Source organism: Balaenoptera physalus (assembly GCF_965194825.1).
Source record: "Balaenoptera physalus genome assembly, chromosome: 15".
Lineage (NCBI taxonomy): Eukaryota > Metazoa > Chordata > Mammalia > Artiodactyla > Balaenopteridae > Balaenoptera > Balaenoptera physalus.
Genome location: NC_138894.1, coordinates 76,989,518 through 77,010,025, shown reverse-complemented (window position 1 = coordinate 77,010,025; position 20,508 = coordinate 76,989,518). Strand labels below are relative to the sequence as shown.

At 47.0% G+C, this 20,508-nt stretch overlaps 1 protein-coding gene across 2 annotated transcripts; it reads left to right on the top strand.

Annotated features, from left to right (window-relative positions):
- The first annotated feature begins 617 nt into the window (after nucleotides 1-617).
- TMEM214 (transmembrane protein 214) lies at nucleotides 618-11,310 on the top strand. 2 transcript variants are annotated; one of them, XM_082428021.1, is made up of 17 exons: nucleotides 618-804; nucleotides 1,802-2,001; nucleotides 2,567-2,717; nucleotides 3,005-3,139; nucleotides 3,387-3,469; nucleotides 3,919-4,024; nucleotides 4,136-4,217; nucleotides 4,499-4,600; nucleotides 4,976-5,117; nucleotides 5,518-5,609; nucleotides 5,902-5,950; nucleotides 6,144-6,257; nucleotides 6,493-6,610; nucleotides 7,138-7,234; nucleotides 7,417-7,585; nucleotides 7,786-7,862; nucleotides 8,082-11,310. In XM_082428021.1, the coding sequence occupies exons 1-17, from the start codon at nucleotides 660-662 to the stop codon at nucleotides 8,206-8,208; spliced, it is 1,989 nt and encodes a 662-aa protein (XP_082284147.1). In that variant the 5' UTR covers nucleotides 618-659; the 3' UTR covers nucleotides 8,209-11,310. The 2 variants fall into 2 exon arrangements, with proteins under 2 accessions (XP_082284147.1, XP_082284146.1); XM_082428020.1 differs by having other exon boundaries at nucleotides 619-804; nucleotides 7,711-7,862.
- The last annotated feature ends 9,198 nt before the right edge of the window (nucleotides 11,311-20,508 follow it).

The following is a 20,508-nucleotide window of genomic DNA, read 5'->3' as shown; positions in this document are numbered from 1 at the left end:
GAGTGACTCTTGTGGTGGGAGTCAGAGTCTTTTCTTTCCCATTGCCTGGAAGGGGAAACCCAGCGCTGGCTGTACCAGGACCCCAGACTTTTCTGTGCCTCCTACCAGAAGGACTCTCCGCTCTCCACTTCCTGCCCTCCAAGTACTGCCTCTTCTCTCAAGCTCCATCCTCTTCCTTGTTCCTTCAGAACACATTTTTATAGCTCATTAAACCCAAAGTTTAATAACTAGCAACAGAAAAACTAGCACTTTCCTACAAGGAAGGAAGCATTTAATCTTCAAACTCTCCTGGGAGATGAGGAGAACTATTTTCATTCCATCCTTCTTGCACAACTAGAAAGGAAAGAAAAACAGAAACACTTAGATTTCCACCAAGTCACCCAATGCCTTCACATTTTGCTCAATAAAAGTTGTCTGAATGCAAAAGCCTCTCATCTCAACATCTCTGCCTGGCTGTTTTTTTGCTGCGAAAAGGCCCCGACGCCGCCCCGACCCCTAGAGTCGGAGAACCAGGCAAACACGAAAGACTACAAGTCCCAGGCCGCCTTGCGGGTGGCGTCACGCGCCGTGAGGCCCTGCGAGGAGACGTGGCAGAACGTTGCGCGTCCGCGCCGGACCGGAAAGCCCAGGGAGGTGGCCGTGGCGGGAGGCTTGGAGCCATGTCGGCCAGGACGGCGGGTGGGGGGCGCTGGGAGGTGGTGAAGAAGGGGCGGCGGCCTGGGGCCGGCGGCAGTGGTAAAGGCGGCGGAGGGGACCGCCGGGCGCTCGGGGAGGCGAACGGCGTGTGGAAGTACGACCTGACCCGTGAGTACCCACCCGGCCCGCCGCGCCTGCCGCCGCCGCCCAGCCCCGGGCCTGCCCCCGCGGGTGGTAGCGAGCAGCTACCCGAGCCCAGAGGGTCAAAACACCCCCGGGCTCCTGGAGGCTCGAGCTCTCCTGCCGATCGGAACCTCCCAGTTCAGCCGGCGCCACCCTGGCGTTGCCTATTTTGAGCCTCACGGGAGGTAGACAGCGCGAGGGAAGTCGCTGTCCTTACCTCTTAAATGAGTAAACTGAGGCCCAGCGAAGTTAGATGCCTTGTCCAGAATCACATGTCAGAGGGGACCGGGATTCCGGTCTTCGGACGCTCAGCTGACTGCACATACGCCCTACCAGCTGTTCCCGGGCCCTGGCCTGGCCTCTCCAGGCAGGTGTCCGAGGGGTGCGGAGAGGCACCCTGGTTCATCATACACGGTGCCCCCGCCTTAAGTAACCAGCAGGTCGGGGGTGGGCGTGGGGACTGGGACGCACACGAGGCCCTGTACTGGGAGAAATGACCCACCACGCACTGTCCACACCCACCGAGTATTATTCTAAGTGGTGCCGGTTTCCTCAAAGCCTCCTGGAGGAGTGGAGAAAGCTTGCCACTTGTTGATTATAGAGTTGTCACATCTGAACCAAAAGGAACTGGGGTAGAACCAAGATGGAAAAATCCTGACCTCCCAGACTAGTAGCCATTCAACAAAGAAGCCAGCCCTCTGTATCCCACCCCCGGCCACCGATTCTCACATACTCTGATTTCCTAATAAAGAAACGCCTCATCTTTGTGAAAGAGCCCATGAACTTAACGAGCTGTGATTACTGAAGAAGCAGCCAGGAGCGCTCCCTGCCCTGCTCCTTAAGCAGGACAGCAAGAAGGGGCTTTGAGGCAGGATCCTCCCTGGAGATGAATTAGGTGACAGTGTGGAGGAAGGGACCACTGTTCCTGTGAGGCCCTCCTGACTCAGGGCTGCCCCCCTTTCTCTGCCTGTCATTACCCCAGCTCCAATCCAGACGACAAGCACCCTGTATGAACGGGGCTTTGAGAAAATCATGAAGCGGCAGAATAAAGAGCAGGTTCCACCCCCTGCTGTGGAGCCTAAGAAACCGGGCAACAAGAAGCAGACTAAGAAGGTGGCCACGCTCACCAACCAGAACCAGAAGCAGGGCCGCTTTCGCAGCCTGGAGGAGGCACTGAAAGCTGTGAGTGTGTCTAGACTTTAGGCAGGGCAAGAATGAGGACTCGAGGAGTAGAGAAAATGAGAGGAGCGGGAGGGCGACAGGCGGCTGAGGGACCTGTGGAATGTGGGACATGGCTGGCTGAGAGGAGGCGTTCAGGAAAGGATGGAAACCCCACGGGGTACAGTGTTTGCACTTAGGATGGAAAGGAAACACGTTTATAGAGAAACATAGATTAGTGAGAGGAGAGCCTTGAAAATCCAGAGATACCGGGAGGATTTAGAAAAACGGCTTGTGGTGCCTCTCCACAAGGAAGGAGTGATCTTTCATTTTCCATCTAGTCTTCTGTTTTTCCCCTTGAACATGTGAAGGGCCCAAGAGTATTAGTCCTTGAGATCAGCAATTGCAGCTGTCATGTTCTGTGTTTCCTAAAGATCTGGATTCAGCAAAAGTGTGGCATTCCACATACTTTCGTTTAAAAGCAGAAACCCTTTGTTCTTCCTACCACCACCTAGTTCAACCATTTTCCCACCTCTACCCCATTACTCTGTACCCACAACTCACCATGAGGGGCCTGTGTCCCTGGCAGCTGGACCTGGCAGCTCTGCAGAAGGAACTGGACAAGAGCCAAAGCGTGTTCTCTGGGAACCCATCTGTGTGGTTGAAGGACCTGGCCAGCTATCTCAACTACAAGCTCCAAGTACCTCCAAGTGAACCCACACTAAGCCAGCATACTCACGGTTAGTTCTCGAGACAAGTTCAAGAAAATTCTGAAAGGGCTGTGCGTAAGCACATTACTTAGTAACTGAGCCCAGTGCCCCCTAGTGCACTGATTTACACGGGTGATTTCAGCTGTTCTCAAATCGTCATGGCTTAAAAGTTTCCGGACCTCCTTGAAATAGGGAGGATGCCAGCCACAGTGCAGTGACCTCTGCCTCCACTTACCGTTCTCAGGGGGCAAACCAGAGCTCTCAGAGCCGGCAGAGGCTTCTGGTCCTAGCACTCATATGAGGCCTGTCGGCCGCAGATTATCCCTACAGCCTGGTGAGCCGGGAGCTGCGTGGGATCATCCGAGGGCTACTGGCGAAGGCAGCGGAGTCTCTGGAGCTCTTTTTTGACCACTGTCTATTCACCATGCTACAAGAGCTGGATAAGACGCCAGGTGAGAGGGGCCCGTGAGGAATAGCCCAGTCCCATCTGGGGAGCCTACCCCCTTTTTCCTGCTTCGAGAGTAGCTGGGTGGTTCCGTTTCAGCAGAGAAACGTGCTAACCTCAACACTCTTTTGGAAAAGGAGGAGGATGTAAGGACTCGCTGGGCCTGGGTTCTGGGCTCTCAGCTGTCAAAAGGGAGGTTACAGGTTTGGGATGCTGATTAGTATATGTAGGTCTGAGAATGTATATCTCTCCAGGGGAGTCACTACACGGTTACCGCATCTGTATCCAGGCCATTCTGCAGGACAAGCCCAAGATCGCCACCATGAACCTGGGCAAGGTGAGCTCAGGGTCGTGGTGGGGACATCGGGAGGCTAGGACTGGGGAGGCTGGGCGGAATCTACACTGTTAGACCCAATTAAGGGATAGTGGGAGGTCCTGTAAGACAAATGATCACAGCTAACACTGTTAGTGCTTACTGTGTCTACTTGGTACATTATATGAGGTAGGTACTGCTGTTATTCCCATTTTGTAGATGAGAAGATTGAGCCACAGAGGGGTTCAGTAACTTTCATAGAGTTGGTCAACTAGTAAGTGGCAAGTATGGGTGAAGGCCACAGCCTGGTGCCGGAGCCTGTGCTCCGAATCACTCCACCACGCTACCACGTGCTGCACTGTCCCTCAGCCTGTCCCTCCTCTCCCAGTTGACACCTCTCTTCCTCCCTGGCTTTGGGGGTGCTCCTGGTGCTCTGCCCTATCCCAACCTGTCTCCCCCACCGGTCTCCTCAGTTCCTGGAACTGCTGAGGTCCCACCAGAGCCGACCAGCAAAGTGTCTGACCATCATGTGGGCCCTGGGTCAAGCAGGTTTTGCCAATCTCACCGAGGGACTGAGAGGTAACGAGGAAGTGGGGAAGGAAGAGGGAGGTTTTGGGGCCAGGAAGTTGCTCTTTAATGTTCCCAGTGGATCCAGGCCTGAGGCTTCCTCCCTGACCTTTGTCTCCGCAGTGTGGCTGGGGATCATGCTGCCTGTGCTGGGCATCAAGTCTCTGTCTCCCTTCGCCATTGCCTACCTGGATCGGCTGCTCCTGTGAGTAACGGCAGGGAACAGCGAGGCCGAGGCCCAGGGCCTTTTGCAGTGGCTATTTCAGCAAAATGGCATGCTGTGATCCTGGTTTCCGTAGATGTGAGGAAAATCAGGACCAGCTCCTCCCAACTCAGAATGTGATGGTGAAGAAGGAAAGGGAGAGAGCCAGGAAGGGGAGGAGGATGGGGTAGAGAGTATGCCCTTTTTCTTAGATGTTATTCTTAGCTGGGTCCATGGCCCGGGCAGGTGGTCCCCAACAAGCCTGTTTCTTTCTTCCCCCACAGGATGCACCCCAACCTCACCAAGGGCTTTGGCATGATTGGCCCCAAGGACTTATTCCCACTTCTGGACTTTGCCTATATGCCCAACAACTCCCTGACTCCCAGGTAGGGCTGCCCTGGGGCACACCTGCTGTGAAGGATCCCAGCAGAGGGTTAGGAGCAGACAATATATGTCCCTTCCCCTCCAGCCACTCTAGATCTGAGATTATCAACCTGCAAGTACAAGGGATCATTGAACCCCTGGAATTATATGGGCCCTCAAATGTGATTGGCATGTGGGCATTTTCCTGGGGAGGGGACCCATGGCTCTGAGCAGATTTTCCAAGAAGCCTCCGAGTCTAGAAAGATGCGGGACCATCACAAGGCCCTTCACGACTGCCCGCCTTGGGCAGGGTGTGGGCTCTGAGGCAGGCAGAAGGGACACGGCGCACAAATCCATTTAGAGCTTGTGCCTGGCTCTCCTCTCAACCCCCTCCACAGCCTGCAGGAGCAGCTGTGTCAGCTCTACCCGCGACTGAAGGTGCTGGCATTTGGGGCAAAGCCGGAATCCACCCTGCATACCTACTTCCCCTCCTTCCTGTCCAGAGCCACCCCTAGCTGCCCTCCGGAGATGAAGAAAGAGGTGAGGAAATGGTGGGAGGCTCCTTTTTCCTTCCCAGGGGTCTGCTACAGAGGTCTTTATCTGCTGACAAAGGCCCTGCTTCAGGGAGCCCGTTTTCTGGGCATCCCCTTAGCTCACTCCTGACAGCCGCCTGCCCGGCTCTCTCATGCTCTGCCCTCAGAAGAACGGAGCTGAAAAGAGGCACATTCAGGTCTGGCCGGTCTCTGATATCCTGCCCCTTGCAGACAAGTGAACTTCGAGCTCAGGAGCCCTGGCCTCCCCCTTTACAGCCTCTCGGAGAGTTTTGGGGTATGGGCACAGTTTCTCCACCCTTTAGGGTGGATGTGTTGCCCGGAGGGCCTCACTTAGGAGAGGGGGATTACCTCCCGGCAGTGTCTCCCTTGTCCTGTCCCCGGTGCAGCTCCTGAGCAGCCTGACCGAGTGCCTGGCGGTGGACCCCTTCAGCACCGGCGTCTGGAGGCAGCTGTACCCCAAGCACGCGTCACAGTCCAGGCAGGTGGGGGTGGGCGGGTCCCCTGCCCCGATGCACACAGAGAAGCCTTAACGCACGCCTCCTGCTGTGTCCCTGTCCTAGAAGCAGAGGGGGGACGTTTGTCACTGTTGTTCAGGCTCATGCCCCTCAAGTTCAGTGGGAACGTTGCTGGGAGGCCTCTAGGAAGCTGCTCCTCTGCGGGGGCGGGGGGGGGGATATCTTTCAGCCCGAAGGAGCGGGGCCTCGTGGAGGACGGGGGTGGAAGGGGCCGAGTGGGCCTCCTGATTGGAAGGGGTTGCGCTTTCCCCACAGCCTGCTGCTGGAGCACTTGCTCAGGTCCTGGGAGCGGATTCCCAAGAAGGTAAGGAGCTGGGAGGACGTGGCAGGCTGAGCCTCATCTGAGTTCTGGGTTCCTACCCCTCAGCCACTGTCCCCCTTTCTGAGAAGGTGCTCTGTTAGCACATCTGGCATGGAAAACGAAGCAGAATGGAGGCTCAGGGTTCCCTCCTGGGCCAAATCTTACGACCTCAGCCTAAACTTTTCTTACCCTATAGACACAGAAGTCTTTGCAAGAAACCATTCAGTCCTTCAAGCTTACCAACCAGGATCTGCTAGGGAAGGGCAGCTGCAGCAACCAGGATGTCATCGCCTGTGACGCGGCCTGCAAGGTGCCAGCGCCCAGCCCTCCGCCAGCCCCACAAGCTGTTCTGCGTCGCTGTCTCAGCACACCCTGGGGTGGGCCTGTGTCCCATTCCTGCCCCGCCTGTCCCTGGAGCCCGCACTACCTCCTGGGTAATGTGAGGGCCTGATCCTCTCCCTGGAAGGCCTACCTCGAGGCCTGCCTTACGAGGCAAGGAGCAGCCCCTCTCCCTTCTGACCACTGCTCCCTACCCCTTCTCCTAGAGTCTGTTGCAGCAGGCACGGGGCTTCTGGCTGCCCTGGACGCGGCTACTCGTGTTGGTGCTGGTCTTTGCCATAGGTTTCCTGTGCCATGACTTGTGGTCACACAGCTCTTTCCAGGGTAAGCAGGGATTGGCAGGCAAGGGAGATAGCCTGGGGCTCTCTATGGGGACACAGAGCTGGATGTAGCACTCCCCGCCCCCAACACAATCCAGAACAAACACTTTTCCGACAGATGTTTCTGTCACACCTCAGATCAGACAGGCGCTTTGCAGTATAGAAATGCTTGCATATTCATGGTCTCATTTAAGTAGATGTTATCTTGTTTTTAACTTCTGAGGAAATGGAGGCTCAGAAAGATTTACCAATTAGCTAAAATACAGCTAGGTAATAGAAGGGCCGACCCTCAAACCTGAGGCTTCTTGACGCCTAAGCCCAGGGCTCCACCTGGCTGCACCCTTCTTGCTCCCCTGGCCTGCATCCTCCCTCCGTGTGTGTCCAGAGCAGACTGGAGGCAGCTCTGCAGCCCCAGGAGCACACTGAGTTCTGCCCTATCCCTCACTGGGTCTGCTCTGGGGCCTGTAGTGTCTGTCTCTCCGGTCCTTTCCCCGCTCACCTCCCAGCTCACCCGAGGCCCCCTTTTCTCAGCCTCCCTTTCTGGCCGGTTGCTTCATTCATCTGGTGTCTTGCCTGCTGTCCAACAAGCATGTACCAAGATCTACTCCTACAGCCTGCAAGGCTACAGGTGAGCACCTCCTGGGGAGGGGTGGGCTGGGAGAGAGACGGCTTGCGTGTTCAGGCATTGACAATCAGTGGGAAGTGATGGTGGTTTTCCTTTCCCAAGGCCTCCTTTGCCCCAGCTGTTCTTGGGCCAAATTGCCTGGGAAAACTCAGAGACCTCCTTCCTCCCTGTGTCTTCTCCTACAGCTGGCTGGAGGAGACATTGCCGGCCTGGGGCTCCCACTTGCTGACCATGGTGAGGCCCAGCTTGCAGCTGGCCTGGGCCCACACCAATGCCACAGTCAGCTTCCTTTCTGCCCACTGTGCCTCCCACCTTGCCTGGTTGGGTGACAGCCTCACCAGCCTTTCCCAGAGGGTAAGCCAGAGTCAGGGAGGTCAGAGAAGGCTGCTCTCGCCAGGGGCTGAGTTCTTGGGAAGGTGCAGCCCCGTGTGGACTGCATTCCCTGGCCACTCTAATCCCGTCCATTCTCCGCGGTCCAGCTGCAGATCCAGCTCCCTGATGCCCTGAACCAGCTGCTCCGTTCTCTGAGGGAGCTGCTCCTGTTTCTTTACCAGAGCATCCTGCTGCCCACGTGGCACATGCTGCTTGAGGCCCTGGCCCGCGTCCAGGAGCACTGCCATGAGGCGTGCAGGTGAGACCCTTGCCCAGGGCACCAGCAGGAGGCCCGTGGCCACACGCCCTTTCTCCAGGGACAAGGCTCCTCTGTTGAGTCTCTTGCTCTGCCCTGGCCCCTGCTCATCCCTTGGCCACTTTGGGATGCGGGTTGTGAGTGTGAGCTACAGCCCTGTGACTTGACACAGCTGCACATCACCGCTTTCCAACCTCCACAAATGTTCTGCTTTCCTCCCAGAGGTGGGGTGACCTGGGACTGCGTGAAGACACAGCTCAGTGAGGCTGCCCACCGGACCTGGCTCTGCCTACAGGACACCACAGTGGCCTTCTTGGACTGGGCATTTGCCATGATATCCCAGCAGTAGGCCCTGCCTCCCTGGCTGCTGGGTTCTGTCTGGAGCAGACCATCTGAGACTGCCGGTGGGGAGAGGGTGGCAGTTCTGCACGGGAGTCTTTGTTACGTGGTGCCTGAGTTCTGTCTCCTAGGCAAGTGGCTGGCTGCCTCTGCCTCAGTTCCTCCACTTTGGCAGCAGCTGAGCCCGAGGGTATCTCAGCCTCCTACCCGCGATTCCCGATTGCACCTAGCTCCCAGCCTCTGTCCTCGGGCTCGTAGCCTCTCTTGCCTCCTCTCTTGTCTCCTGCTCTCCACTTCCTTCTGTGTCATTCCTGAAGCCTCAAACAGCTCACCTCCAAAAAGGTGGGACTCCAGCAAGTGGTTTCTGCCTTCTTCAGACAAATGATTCCCAGGCTTCAGCCGCAGCAGAAAAAAGAAAGGGACCTCCAGAAGAATCCAGAAGAATATAGCACCTCAGTGGGTGGCAGCAGCTTCGCCTCTACCCACACCCTGGGTGTGGCTGTCAGTGGACATGGAGGCCTGGGTGGAAAGGCCTCTCACCTCAAAATGCTCAGCTTAGGTCCTTCAAGGCCCCTCACTGCCCCTTCCACTGTGGTCCTACTTCCTCACTCTCCATTCCCCTTCAGTGCTGGGGGGTCTCTGCCTCAATGTTCAGCCTTTCTCTGCTGCCCACCCCTACCATCTGTCTGGAGAGCGCAGCCCAGGTAGTCATGTCCCTCGGGCCCAGGGAACCTTCCAGCAGTCTGTTGAGACAGGATGTGGCCCATGGGTATGCCTACTCGGTGGAATAAAGGACACAGGTTTGATTTCTAGCTTTCCTCTGTGCCTCTTCATACAGGAATTCCTATAGTTGTGGACAGGAGGACAAAATTGGAGCACCTGCACATTCTTTAGCCCCCTGCCCTCCTGAAGGTTATAGCCGCTGGCTGTAATTGAGCCTCTGGCAAGGAAAGCACATTCTAAAGTTTGGCCTGTCGAGGGTTCTAGACACACTCTTGCTCATGTATTGTCTCACTTGTCCCTGTGATTCACGTCCCAGGATTTGCCTTGGTAGCTTGAGTGTTTTATGCTTGGAAAAGTTGGGGAGAGTCTCCTAGAGGAATTCTTGGCCAGTGATCAGAGGGTGTCTCCTTCGTTCCCAGGACCTTAATTTATTAATTGGTTCATTTTATAGGCAGTGGGTGAAAGGTTTAGAACTCCAAGAGTCAAGGGTTTAATCACCAAAGTCCCTTTTAATTTTTGACTTGAGACTGTAACAATTAGTCAGCTAACTGCATGGGTTTTCGGTTCTCACCTCAAGCTTCTTTCCTTCAATGTTTCAAAAAATATAAGCAGTACTAGAGGTGCACTGCCCGCTCCAACTTCCATGGGCTGGTTTCTGCTTCCATCATAAACACCTGAGATGACCAGCAGGGGTGATGGCCAGCTGCCACTTTCCCTTTCACGGGCTGCCCTGAGATGCTGCCTCCATTTCCAGCAGCAAGATTATAAAGAAGCAAGCATAGAAAAATCTTGACACAAGGTGAGGTCGTGAGGACTATAGCATCTCACATTTTTGTTCTCCTGTTAGGATGTAACTACATTACCACATTGGGAAGAACCCTGCTCTTCTAGTGGCAGTCAGCCATGACCATTTTTCCCAGAAAAAAAGAAACCCCGCCTGGCAAAGGACCAAGGTTTAGGACTGCTAGGCAGGACTGTCCAAGGGCCCCAAGACATGTTGCATTGCCTCAGTTCTTCCTTACCAATCAGATGGGTTCAACTCTTGAGTAGTGAATCCTTGTTAACTGTCCTGTATTCAAGGCAAATTGAAGAAAGGGGGCTGGTGTGAGCTTGGGTTGGCATGAGCGCAGGACCAGTAAAATGGTAACACTCTGTCCTACTGACGTTGAGTCCAGCCAAGGCTGCTGAACTGGATTTTCAATCTAGCAACTCAGAGAATCCCACTTATAAGTGCCTCATTGGTTTCTAATGTGTGTACTATTTCTGCCTTGTTAGGTTCATTTAATCTCTGATGTATGATCCTGGGATGCAACATTTTTCTTTAACTCAGGTAAACTGGGGCCTCCACAGCCTCTCACAGGGACACTGACACCTTAATTGGCTTTATTCAATAGACAGAGTGGTTTGACCTGATACTGGAATTGTCAGAATTTTTCCTCTGTCAGTAGTCCAACACTGCACCTGCTGTCCATTAAAGCTAGACCAGACATCCAGATGTTTCACTTTAGCAGAACTGTCAACGAACAGGAATCCAAGCTGAGCCAGTTAGTTGAACCAGTATGGACTGGTGGAGTACACTGATGCCGGCAGGCGGGCAATCACTGATGATTGGTGTTATTGGAAGTAAACTGACACCTGAAAGATCACTTCTAGACATTTTAACTTTACTTTTCACACACAGGTGGAGTTTACAGAGAACATACCATACAACTGATGGGCAGTTTGAGTATTGTTAACTAACTTTAGTTATTACTAGTTCTTGTACGGACTTGCAAATTATATTGCATGACTCATTAGAAACCCTTCTTTCCGTTTTTCTAAGTCTTAGAGCATGTTTTTGGTTTCCTCTGGTCATGTGTACCCCGTCTACAGCTTCAGCTTTAGAGCAGGGCAGCTTGATGGGGAGCCTTACTATGGATAGATAATGTTGCTAGCCTCACACCTGTGACGTTGCCAGTCCATTCTCAAATGGCTCCACTCTTAGAGTGGAGTGTTTCCCACAGAAATAGGCATGCCTGCCCTGCCCTGCCCTATTCCAGAATGACCCAGTTGTCAATTATACAGAAATTTCAATGGTTGGATGACCTCTGAGCATTTTAATATGTCTTAATCTCTCCTGAAGGAGTTTGGATTTAAGTGAACACTTAAAGTGATTAATTCTTTTTCTACATAATCTTCCTGGTTCTGCTCCCAAGGGGACTTTAGGGGACAAAGGACCTTGCTTTTCCCTATGTGATGTTCCATTTTTACCTGGCAGTTTCATTGCCCAGACTTGAAGTATAAGAAAGAATTTGGGGGTGAGGGAGAGCTTTCACCATTCAGGGCATGAGCAAATACTTACTGACTATTGAATATTCTACTTATTAATAAAAACGTTGAGTTCAGACATGTTGGATGTGCCTTGGTATAATTTTTTTTACTATGTTAGTATACAAGTTATTAATTTTTAATAGCTTTTATTTTTTACAGCAGTTTTAGGTTCACATCAAAACTGAGCAAAAAGGGCTTCCCTGGTGGCGCAGTGGTTGAGAATTTGCCTGCCAGTGCAGGGGACACGGGTTCGAGCCCTGGTCTGGAAGGATCCCACATGCCGCGGAGCAACTAGGCCTGTGAGCCACAATTGCTGAGCCTGCGCGTCTGGAGCCTGTGCTCCGCAACATGAGAGGCCGCGATAATGAGAGGCCCACGCACCGCGATGAAGAGTGGCCCCCGCTTGCCGCAACTAGAGAAAGCCCTGGCACAGAAACGAAGACCCAACACAGCCAAAAAATAAATAAATAAATAAACCCAAAGTTTAAAAAAAAAAAAGTTATTAAATGAAAATTTAAAAAAAACTGAGCAAAAAGTACACTCACCTTGCCTCTGCACTCCACAGCTTCTGTAATGTCAACATCAGTGAACCTACACTGACACATCAGTGTCACCTGGAGTCTATAGTTCCCATTCAATCTTTTTAAATTTATTGACTTGTTACCTAACGTGGGCTATCCTGGAGAATATTCCATGTACACTTGAGAAGAATGTGTATTCTGCTGTTGTTGGGTGGAATGTTTTGTGTATATCTGTTAGGTCTGGTTGGTATGCTGATCAAGGCCTCCATTTCCTTACTGAGCTTATCATAAATACATTCTTAATGTTAAAAAACTCTTACAGGGACTTCCCTGGTGGCACAGTGGTTAAGAATCCGCCTGCCAATGCAGGGAACTCCGGTTCGAGCCCTGGTCTGGGAAGATCCCACATACCGCAGAGCAACTAAGCCCATGCGCCACAACTACTGAGCCTGCACTCTAGAGCCCGTGAGCCACAACTACTGAGCCTGTGTGCCACAACTACTGAAGCCCGTGCACCTAGAGCCCACGCTCCGCAACAAGAGAAGCCACTGCAATGAGAAGCCCATGCACCTCAATGAAAAAAACCCAACGCCTCCAATAAATAAATAAATAAATTAAAAAAAAAAAACAAACTTACAAATCAGTAAGAAAAGCACTAAACAACAAAAATATGGATGAAAGACATACTTCATAAAAGAAATGCAAATGAACAAGACTTAGGGGAAAAAAGTCCATTTCGTTGGCAAAGAAGTGTGAATTTAAAATAAGGTACTCCTTACTTTTGCCTATCATATTAATAGAAGTTTTTTTAAGTGATAATATACTCAGTGAATGCTATGATAGAAATTGGTATAATGTTTCTGGGAATTAATTTGGTAATATTTATCAAAAGCCTTGACAGTTTCATACTACTTTAGCAAGTAGTTCCACTCCTATAAATATATTCTAGAGACTAGAGAAGTAAACAGAAATACAGACAAAGATTTATGTACAAGAACATTTATTGTAGCAGTATTAATAGGAAAAATTTGGATAAACTGTGTCCAACAATAAGATGAATATTTCAATGAACTTTTGTAAAAAGCAAACGACGAGAAATGGCTGTTCAAATGGTGATTTCAAAAAATCTTTAACGACAGAAAATTGCTTATTATTAATTGAGCTCAATTTATTGAAACATTGGCTACAATAAGAAATACAGAAAATAAGTGTTGGCAAGGATGTGGAGAAACTGGAACTCTTCTACAATGGTGGTGGGAATGAAAAATTGTTCAACCGCTGTGGAAAAATGTTTGGCAGTTCCTCAAAGAGTTAAACATATAATTACCATAAAACTCAGCAATTCCATTCTTAAGAGTATACCCAAGAGAAATGAAAACATACATCCACACAGAAACTTGTACACGAATGTTTATGGCAATATTATTCATAAAAGCCAAAGGTGCGCCTGCTGGCCGCTGGTGGGGGACTCTAACGCCCGAGGAGACGGGAGGAACCCCTAAGTGAACCAGTAGGACGGAGGGGGACGGAGCGGGGAGGAGAAGTGGAGGCCAGACAGGACTGGCGCCCCTGAGACTGGGGAGATCAGGAGAGGCAGGCGGGAGGGACTCTCGGCGAAGAGCCGGAGAGGAGCAGAGGGCGATCGCTTGGCCCACTCGGGCTGGGGAGCCTGCTGAGCTCCCAGGTGAGGCTCCGTAGCCTCTGAGACCAGGGGTGGGGGGCACGCCTGGGTCCCTTCTGTTCCTGGAGCCTAAGCCCCACCCCCTACAGCTCCCAGGACCTTTTCCAGCCCTGTGGGTCTTGAGCGTTGGCCCCGCCCACTGCCCAAACCTCACCCTTGCTTAGGCCCCACCCTCCACAGCTCAGGCCTCCCCCCCCCCCGCCTTTTTTTTTTTTTTCTTTTTTCTTTTCCCTCCTCCTCTTTTTTACTGTCATGTACTGATGTACCTTCCGGTTGTTGATTCATCTATATTTTTATTTTTATATTCTTCCTAACATATCTGTTAGCTTCTAGTCTAATTTTATTTTTTACTTTGTTATTGTTTGTTTGTTTGTTTGTTTTGCCTCCCCAGGCAGCTTGCGGGATCTTGGTTCACAAACCCTGGGTCCCACCGAAGCACCTGCGGTGGGAGCTCTAAGTCCGAACCACTGGACTAACAGAGAACCTCAGACCCCAGGGAATATTCATCGGAGTGAGGTCTCACAGAGCTCCTCATCTCAGCACCAAGACCCAGCTCTACCCAATAGCCTACAACTCCAGTGTTGGAAGCCTCAGGCCAAACAACCACTAAGACAGGAACACAATCCCACTCATAAAGAAAAAAAAAATGAGATGGCAAAAAGATACGTCACAGATGAAGGAGAAAGGTAAAAACCTACAAGACCAAATAAATGAAGAGGAAATAGGCAATCTACCTGAAAAAGAATTCAGAGTAATGATAGTAAAGATGATCCAGAATCTCGGAAATAGAATGGAGGTATGGATTGAGAAAATACAAGAAATGTTTAACAAAGATTTAGGAGAACTAAAGAATAAACAAACAGAGATGAACAACACAATAACTGAAATGAAAAATACATTAGAAGGAATCAAGTAACAGAATAACTGAGGCAGAAGAACAGATAAGTGAGCTGGAAGACAAAATGGTGGAAATAACTGCCGAGGAGCAGAATAAAGAAAAAAGAATGAAAAGAATTGAAGACAATCTCAGAGACCTCTGGGACAACAGTAAATGCACCAACATTCGAATTATAGGGGTCCCAGAAGGAGAAGAGAAAAAGAAAGGGTCTGAGAAAATATTTGAAGAGATTATAGTTGAAAACTTCCCTAACATGGGAAAGGAAATAGTCACCCAAGTCCAGGAAGCACAGAGAGTCCCATACAGGATAAACCCTAGGAAAAACACACCAAGACACATATTAATCAAACTAACAAAAATTAAATTCAAAGAAAAATATTAAAAACAGCAATGGAAAAACAAAAAATAACATACAAAGGAATCCCCATAAGGTTATCAGCTGATTTTTCAGCAGAAACTCTGCAGGCCAGAGGGGAGTGGCAGGATATACTTAAAGTGATGAAAGAGAAAAATCTACAGCTAAGATTACTCTACCCAACAAGGATCTCATTCAGATTCGATGGAGAAGTCAAAAGCTTTTCAGACAAGCAAAAGCTAAGAGAATTCAGCACTACCAAGCTAGCTTTACAACAAATGCTAAAGAAATTTCTCTAAGTGGGAAACACAAGAGAAGAAAAAAACCCACAAAAACAAACCCAAAACAATTAAGAAAATGGTAGTAGGAACATACATATCAATAATAACCTTGAATGTAAATGGATTAAATGTCCCAACCAAAAGACACAGACTGGCTGAATGGATACAAAAACAAGACCCATATATTTGCTGTCTACAAGAGACCCACTTCAGACCTAGGGACACATACAGACTGAAAGTGAAGGAATGGGAAAAGATATTCCATGCAAATGGAAATCAAAAGAAAACTGGAGTAGCAATACTCATATCAGATAAAATAGACTTTAAAATAAAGACTGTTACAAGAGATAAGGAGGGACATTACATAATGATCAAAGGATCAATCCAAGAAGAAGGTATAACAATTGTAAATATTTATGCACCCAACATAGGAGCACCTCAATACATAAGGCAAATGCTAACAACCATGAAAGGAGAAATGGACAGTAACATAATACTAGTAGGGGACTTTAACACCCCACTTACACCAATGGACAGATCATCCAAACAGAAAATAAATAAGGAAACAGAAGCTTTAAATGACACAATAGACCAGATAGAGCTAACTGATATTTATAGAACATTCCACCCAAAAGTGGCAGAATACACTTTCTTCTCAAGTGCACATGGAACGTTCTCCAGGATAGATCACATCTTGGGTCACAAATCAAGCCCTGGAAAACTTAAGAAAATTGAAATTGTATCAAGCATCTTTCCTGACCACAATGCTCTGAGATTGGAAATCAATTACAGGAAAAAAAACCTGTAAAAAACACAAATACATGGAGGCTAAATAGTGTGCTACTAAATAACCCAGAGATCACTGAAGAAATCAAAGAAGAAATTAAAAAAATACATAGAAACAAATGATGAAAACGTGACGACCCAAAACCTATGGGATGCAGCAAAAGAAGTTCTAAGAGGGAAGCCTATAGCAATACAATCTCACCTCAAGAAACAAGAAAAATCTCAAATAAACAATCAAACCCTGCACTGAAAACAAGGAGAGAAAGAAGAACAAAGAAAACCCAAAGTCAGTAGAAGGAAAGAAATCATAAAGATCAGAGCAGACCAAGGAAGGCCTCAAAGACAGAATGCTGCCTTTAACCTTATTCTACATTCCATGGAGTATTTTAAAGACTAGAAGAATATTGCTGGGGCAAAAATGATTGGGGCTCTGAAAGATCAGAAGAAATCTATCATTATTTTTTTAAAATAAGCAGACACTGAGAACTTCATCCACAAAGTTATTCTGAATTCAGTGTTCTAGCTGGAAACTTTTGTAGTAAATAAATAATACTGACCTAGAGTTCACTGTATTTCTGGATCTGAGTGTTACTTTCTTTTAGATTGGTTTACTTGAAACTTTAGCTACCTTTCTGTAATAGATTACTTATATTTTAGTTTTAAGGCAAATATTGAATTCAAAAATAATTTTAATTGACAACTGAATTGCTCAATACATTTTACTTATGTATACTTTCATAACAGCTTGAAAATATTTTTAAATTATATGAGATATATTCTAGAAATTATTAAAATTGCAATAATTAAAAAAAAAAGATCAGAGCAGAAATAAATGAAATAGAAATGAAGAAAACAATAGCAAAGATCAATAAAACTAAAAGCTTGTTCTTTGAGAAGATAAACAAAATTGATAAATCCTTAGTCAGACTCATCAAGAAAAAAAGGGAAAGGACACAAATCAGTAAAATTAGAAATGAAAAAGGAGAAATCACAACTGACACTGCAGAAATACAAAGGATTATAAGAGACCACTACAAACAACTATATGCCAATAAAATGGACAACCACGAAGAAAGGGACAAATTCTTGGAAAGGTACAATTTTCCATGACTGAACCAGGAAGAATTAGAAAATATAAACAGACCTATCACAAGTAATGAAATTGAAACCATAATTTAAAATCTTCCAACAAACAAAAGTCCAGGACCAGACGGCTTCACAGGCGAATTCTATCTAACATTTAGAGAAGAGCTAACACTGATCCTTCTCAAACTCTTCCAAAAAATTGCAGAGGAAGGAACACGCCCAAACTCATTCTATGAGGCCACCATCACCCTGATACCAAAACCAGACAAAGATACTACAAAAAGAGAAAATTATAGACCAATATCACTGATGAACATAGGTGCAAAAATCCTGAATGAAATACTAGCAAACAGAATCGAACAGCACTTTAAAAGGATCATAAACCATGATCAAGTGGGATTTATCCCAGGGATGCAAGGATTCTTCAATATACGCAAACCAATCAATGTGATACACCACATTAACAAATTAAGGAATAAAAGCCATATGATCATCTTAACAGATGCAGACCACTGCATGATAAATTCAAGACCACTTTATGATAAAAACTCTCCAGAAAATTGGCATAGAGAGAACCCACCTCAACATAATAAAGGCCATATATGGCAAACCCACAGCAAGCATCATTCTCAATGGTGAAAAACTGAAAGCATTTCCACTAAGATCAGGAACAAGACAAGGATGTCCACTCTCGCCACTCTTATTCAACATAGTTTTGGAAGTCCTAGCCACAGCAATCAGAGAAGAAAAAGAAATAAAAGGAATACAAATTGGAAAAGAAGAAGTAAAACTGTTACTGTTTGCCGATGACATGATACTATACATAGAAAATCCTAAAGATGCCACCAGAAAACTACTAGAACTAATCAATGAATCTGGTAAGGTTGAAGGATACAAAATTAATGCACAGAAATCCCTGGCATTCCTATACACCAGCAACAAAAATCAGAAAGAGAAATAAAGGAAACACTCCCATTTACCATTGCAACAAAAAGAATAAAATACCTAGGAATAAACCTGCCTAAGGAGGTGAAAGACTTGTACTCAGAAAATTATAAAACACTGATGAAAGAAATCAAAGATGACATAAAGAGACGGAGAAAAATACCATGTTCTTGGATTGGAAGAGTCAATATTGTGAACATGACTATACTACCCAAAGCAATCTACAGATTCAATGCAATCCCTATCAAACTACCAATGGAATTCTTCACAGAATTAGAACAAAAAATTTTACAATTCGTATGGAAACACAAAAGACCCCGAATAGCCAGAGCAATCTTGAGAAAAAGAAATGGAGTTGGAGAAATCAGGCTCCTCGACTTCAAGCTATATGACAAAGCTACAGTAATCAAGACAGTATGGTACTGGCACAAAAACAGAAATATAGATCAATGGTACAGGATAGAATGCCCAGAGATAAACCCATGCACACATGAGCACCTAATTTACGACAAAGGAGGCAAGAACATACAATGGAGAAAAGACAGCCTCTTCAATAAGTGGTGCTGGGAAAACTGGACAGCTACATGTAAAAGAATGAAATTAGAACACTACTTAACACCATACACAAAAATAAACTCCAAATGGATTAAAGACTTAAATGTAAGACCACACGCTATAAAACTCTTAGAAGAAAACGAAGGAAAAACACTCTTTGACATAAATGACAGCAAGATCTTTTTTGACCCACCTCCTAGAGTAACAGAAATAAAAACAAAAATAAACTAATGGTACTTATTTAAACTTAAAAGCTTTTGCACAGCAAAGGAAACCATAAACAAGACAAAAAGACAACTCTTAGATTGGGAGAAAATATTTGCAAATGAAACAACAGACAAAGGATTAATCTCCAAAGTATACAAACAGCTCACGGAGCTCAATATCAAAAAAACAAACAATCCAGTTAAAAAATGGGCAGAAGACCTAAATAGACATTTCACCAAGGAAGACATGCAGATGGCCAAGAGGCACATGAAAAGATGCTCAACATCACTAATTATTAGAAAAATGCAAATCGAAACTACAATGAGGTATCACCTCACGCCGGTCAGAATAGCCATTATCAAAAAAGGTAGAAACAATAAATGCTGGAAAGGGTGTGGTGAAAAGGGAACCCTCCTACACTGTTGGTGGGAATGTAAATTGACAGTATCACTATGGAAAACAGTATGGAGGTTCCTTAAAAAACTAAAAATAGAACTACCATTTGACCCAGCAATCCCACTACTGGACATGTACCCAGAGAAAACCATAATTCAAAAAGAGACGTGTACCACAATGTTCATTGCAGCACTATTTACAATAGCCAGGACATGGAACCAACCTAAATGTCAATCGACAGATGAATGGATAAAGATGTGGCACATAGATACAATGGCATATTACTCAGCCATAAAAAGAAACGAAACTGAGTTATTTGTAGTGAGATGGATGGACCTACAGTTTGTCATACAGAGTGAAGTAAGTCACAAAGAGAAAAACAAATACCGTATGGTAACGCATATATATGGAATCTAAAAAAAAAAAAAAAGTCCTGATGAACCTAGTTGCAGGGCAGGAATAAAGAGGTGGACATAGAAAATGGACTTGAAGACATGGGGCGGGAGGGGGAAGCTGGGACGAAGTGAGAGTAGCATCGACATATATACACTACCGAATGTAAAATAGCTAGTGGGAAGCAGCAGCATAGCACAGGGAGATCAGCTCAGTGCTTTGCGATGACCTAGAGGGGTGGGATAGGGAGGAGGGGAGGGAGGCTCAAAAGGGAGGGTATATGGGGACATGTATATGCATTTGGCTGATTCGCATTGTTGTGCAACAGAAACTAACCCAGTATTGTGAAGCAATTATACTCCAATAAAGATCTATTTTTTAAAAAAAAGCCAAAAGGTGGAAATAGCCTAAAGGTCCATCAACAGAAGAATGGACAAACAAAGGAATGGAATATTATTTAGCCATAAAAAGGGACAAGCACAGATACATGCTACAATTTCAATGACTCTCAAAACATTATGATAAGTGAAAGAAATTAACACAAAAGGTCACGTATTTTACGATTTATTTTGTATGAAATCTCCAGAATAGGTAAATCCGTAGAGACCGAAAGCATATTTGTCGTTGCCAGGGGCTGGGTGAAGTATGGATGGAAGTGATTACTTTAAGGGTACAGGGTGTTCTTCCAAGGTGATTTAAAAAAAAAATTTTTTTAGACTAGAGAGAGGTTGGGACAACATTGTGAATGTACTAAATGCCACTGAATTGTTCATACTTTAAAATAGTTAGCTGTATGTTATGCGAATTTCGCTCAAAAACAAAACAAAGACCCCAAGCAACATAATTAAATATATTCTGCTTTCCAGCCCCGCCTCCCCACAAGAAAGAGAAAGACAGTGAGAGTGCTAATCACCGTTCCAAGAAAACTACCCCAAACTAACGTTCTAGGACATAAAGGTAGCATTTGCAGCAGCAGAATGAAGTTAAACCAATAAATCAATGGGAAGATGTTAACCTCCTGCTTTGTGGATGGGCACAGGCGTGAACCCCGTGTTGCGTTCAGTGACAACAGAAACTTCGGATTTAAAACAGCCTGAGAGAACCTCCAAAATGTTGGAGCCGCGAGGGGCTTGAAACCATCGCCCGACCTGGATTTGCCCGGGGCGATTGTGA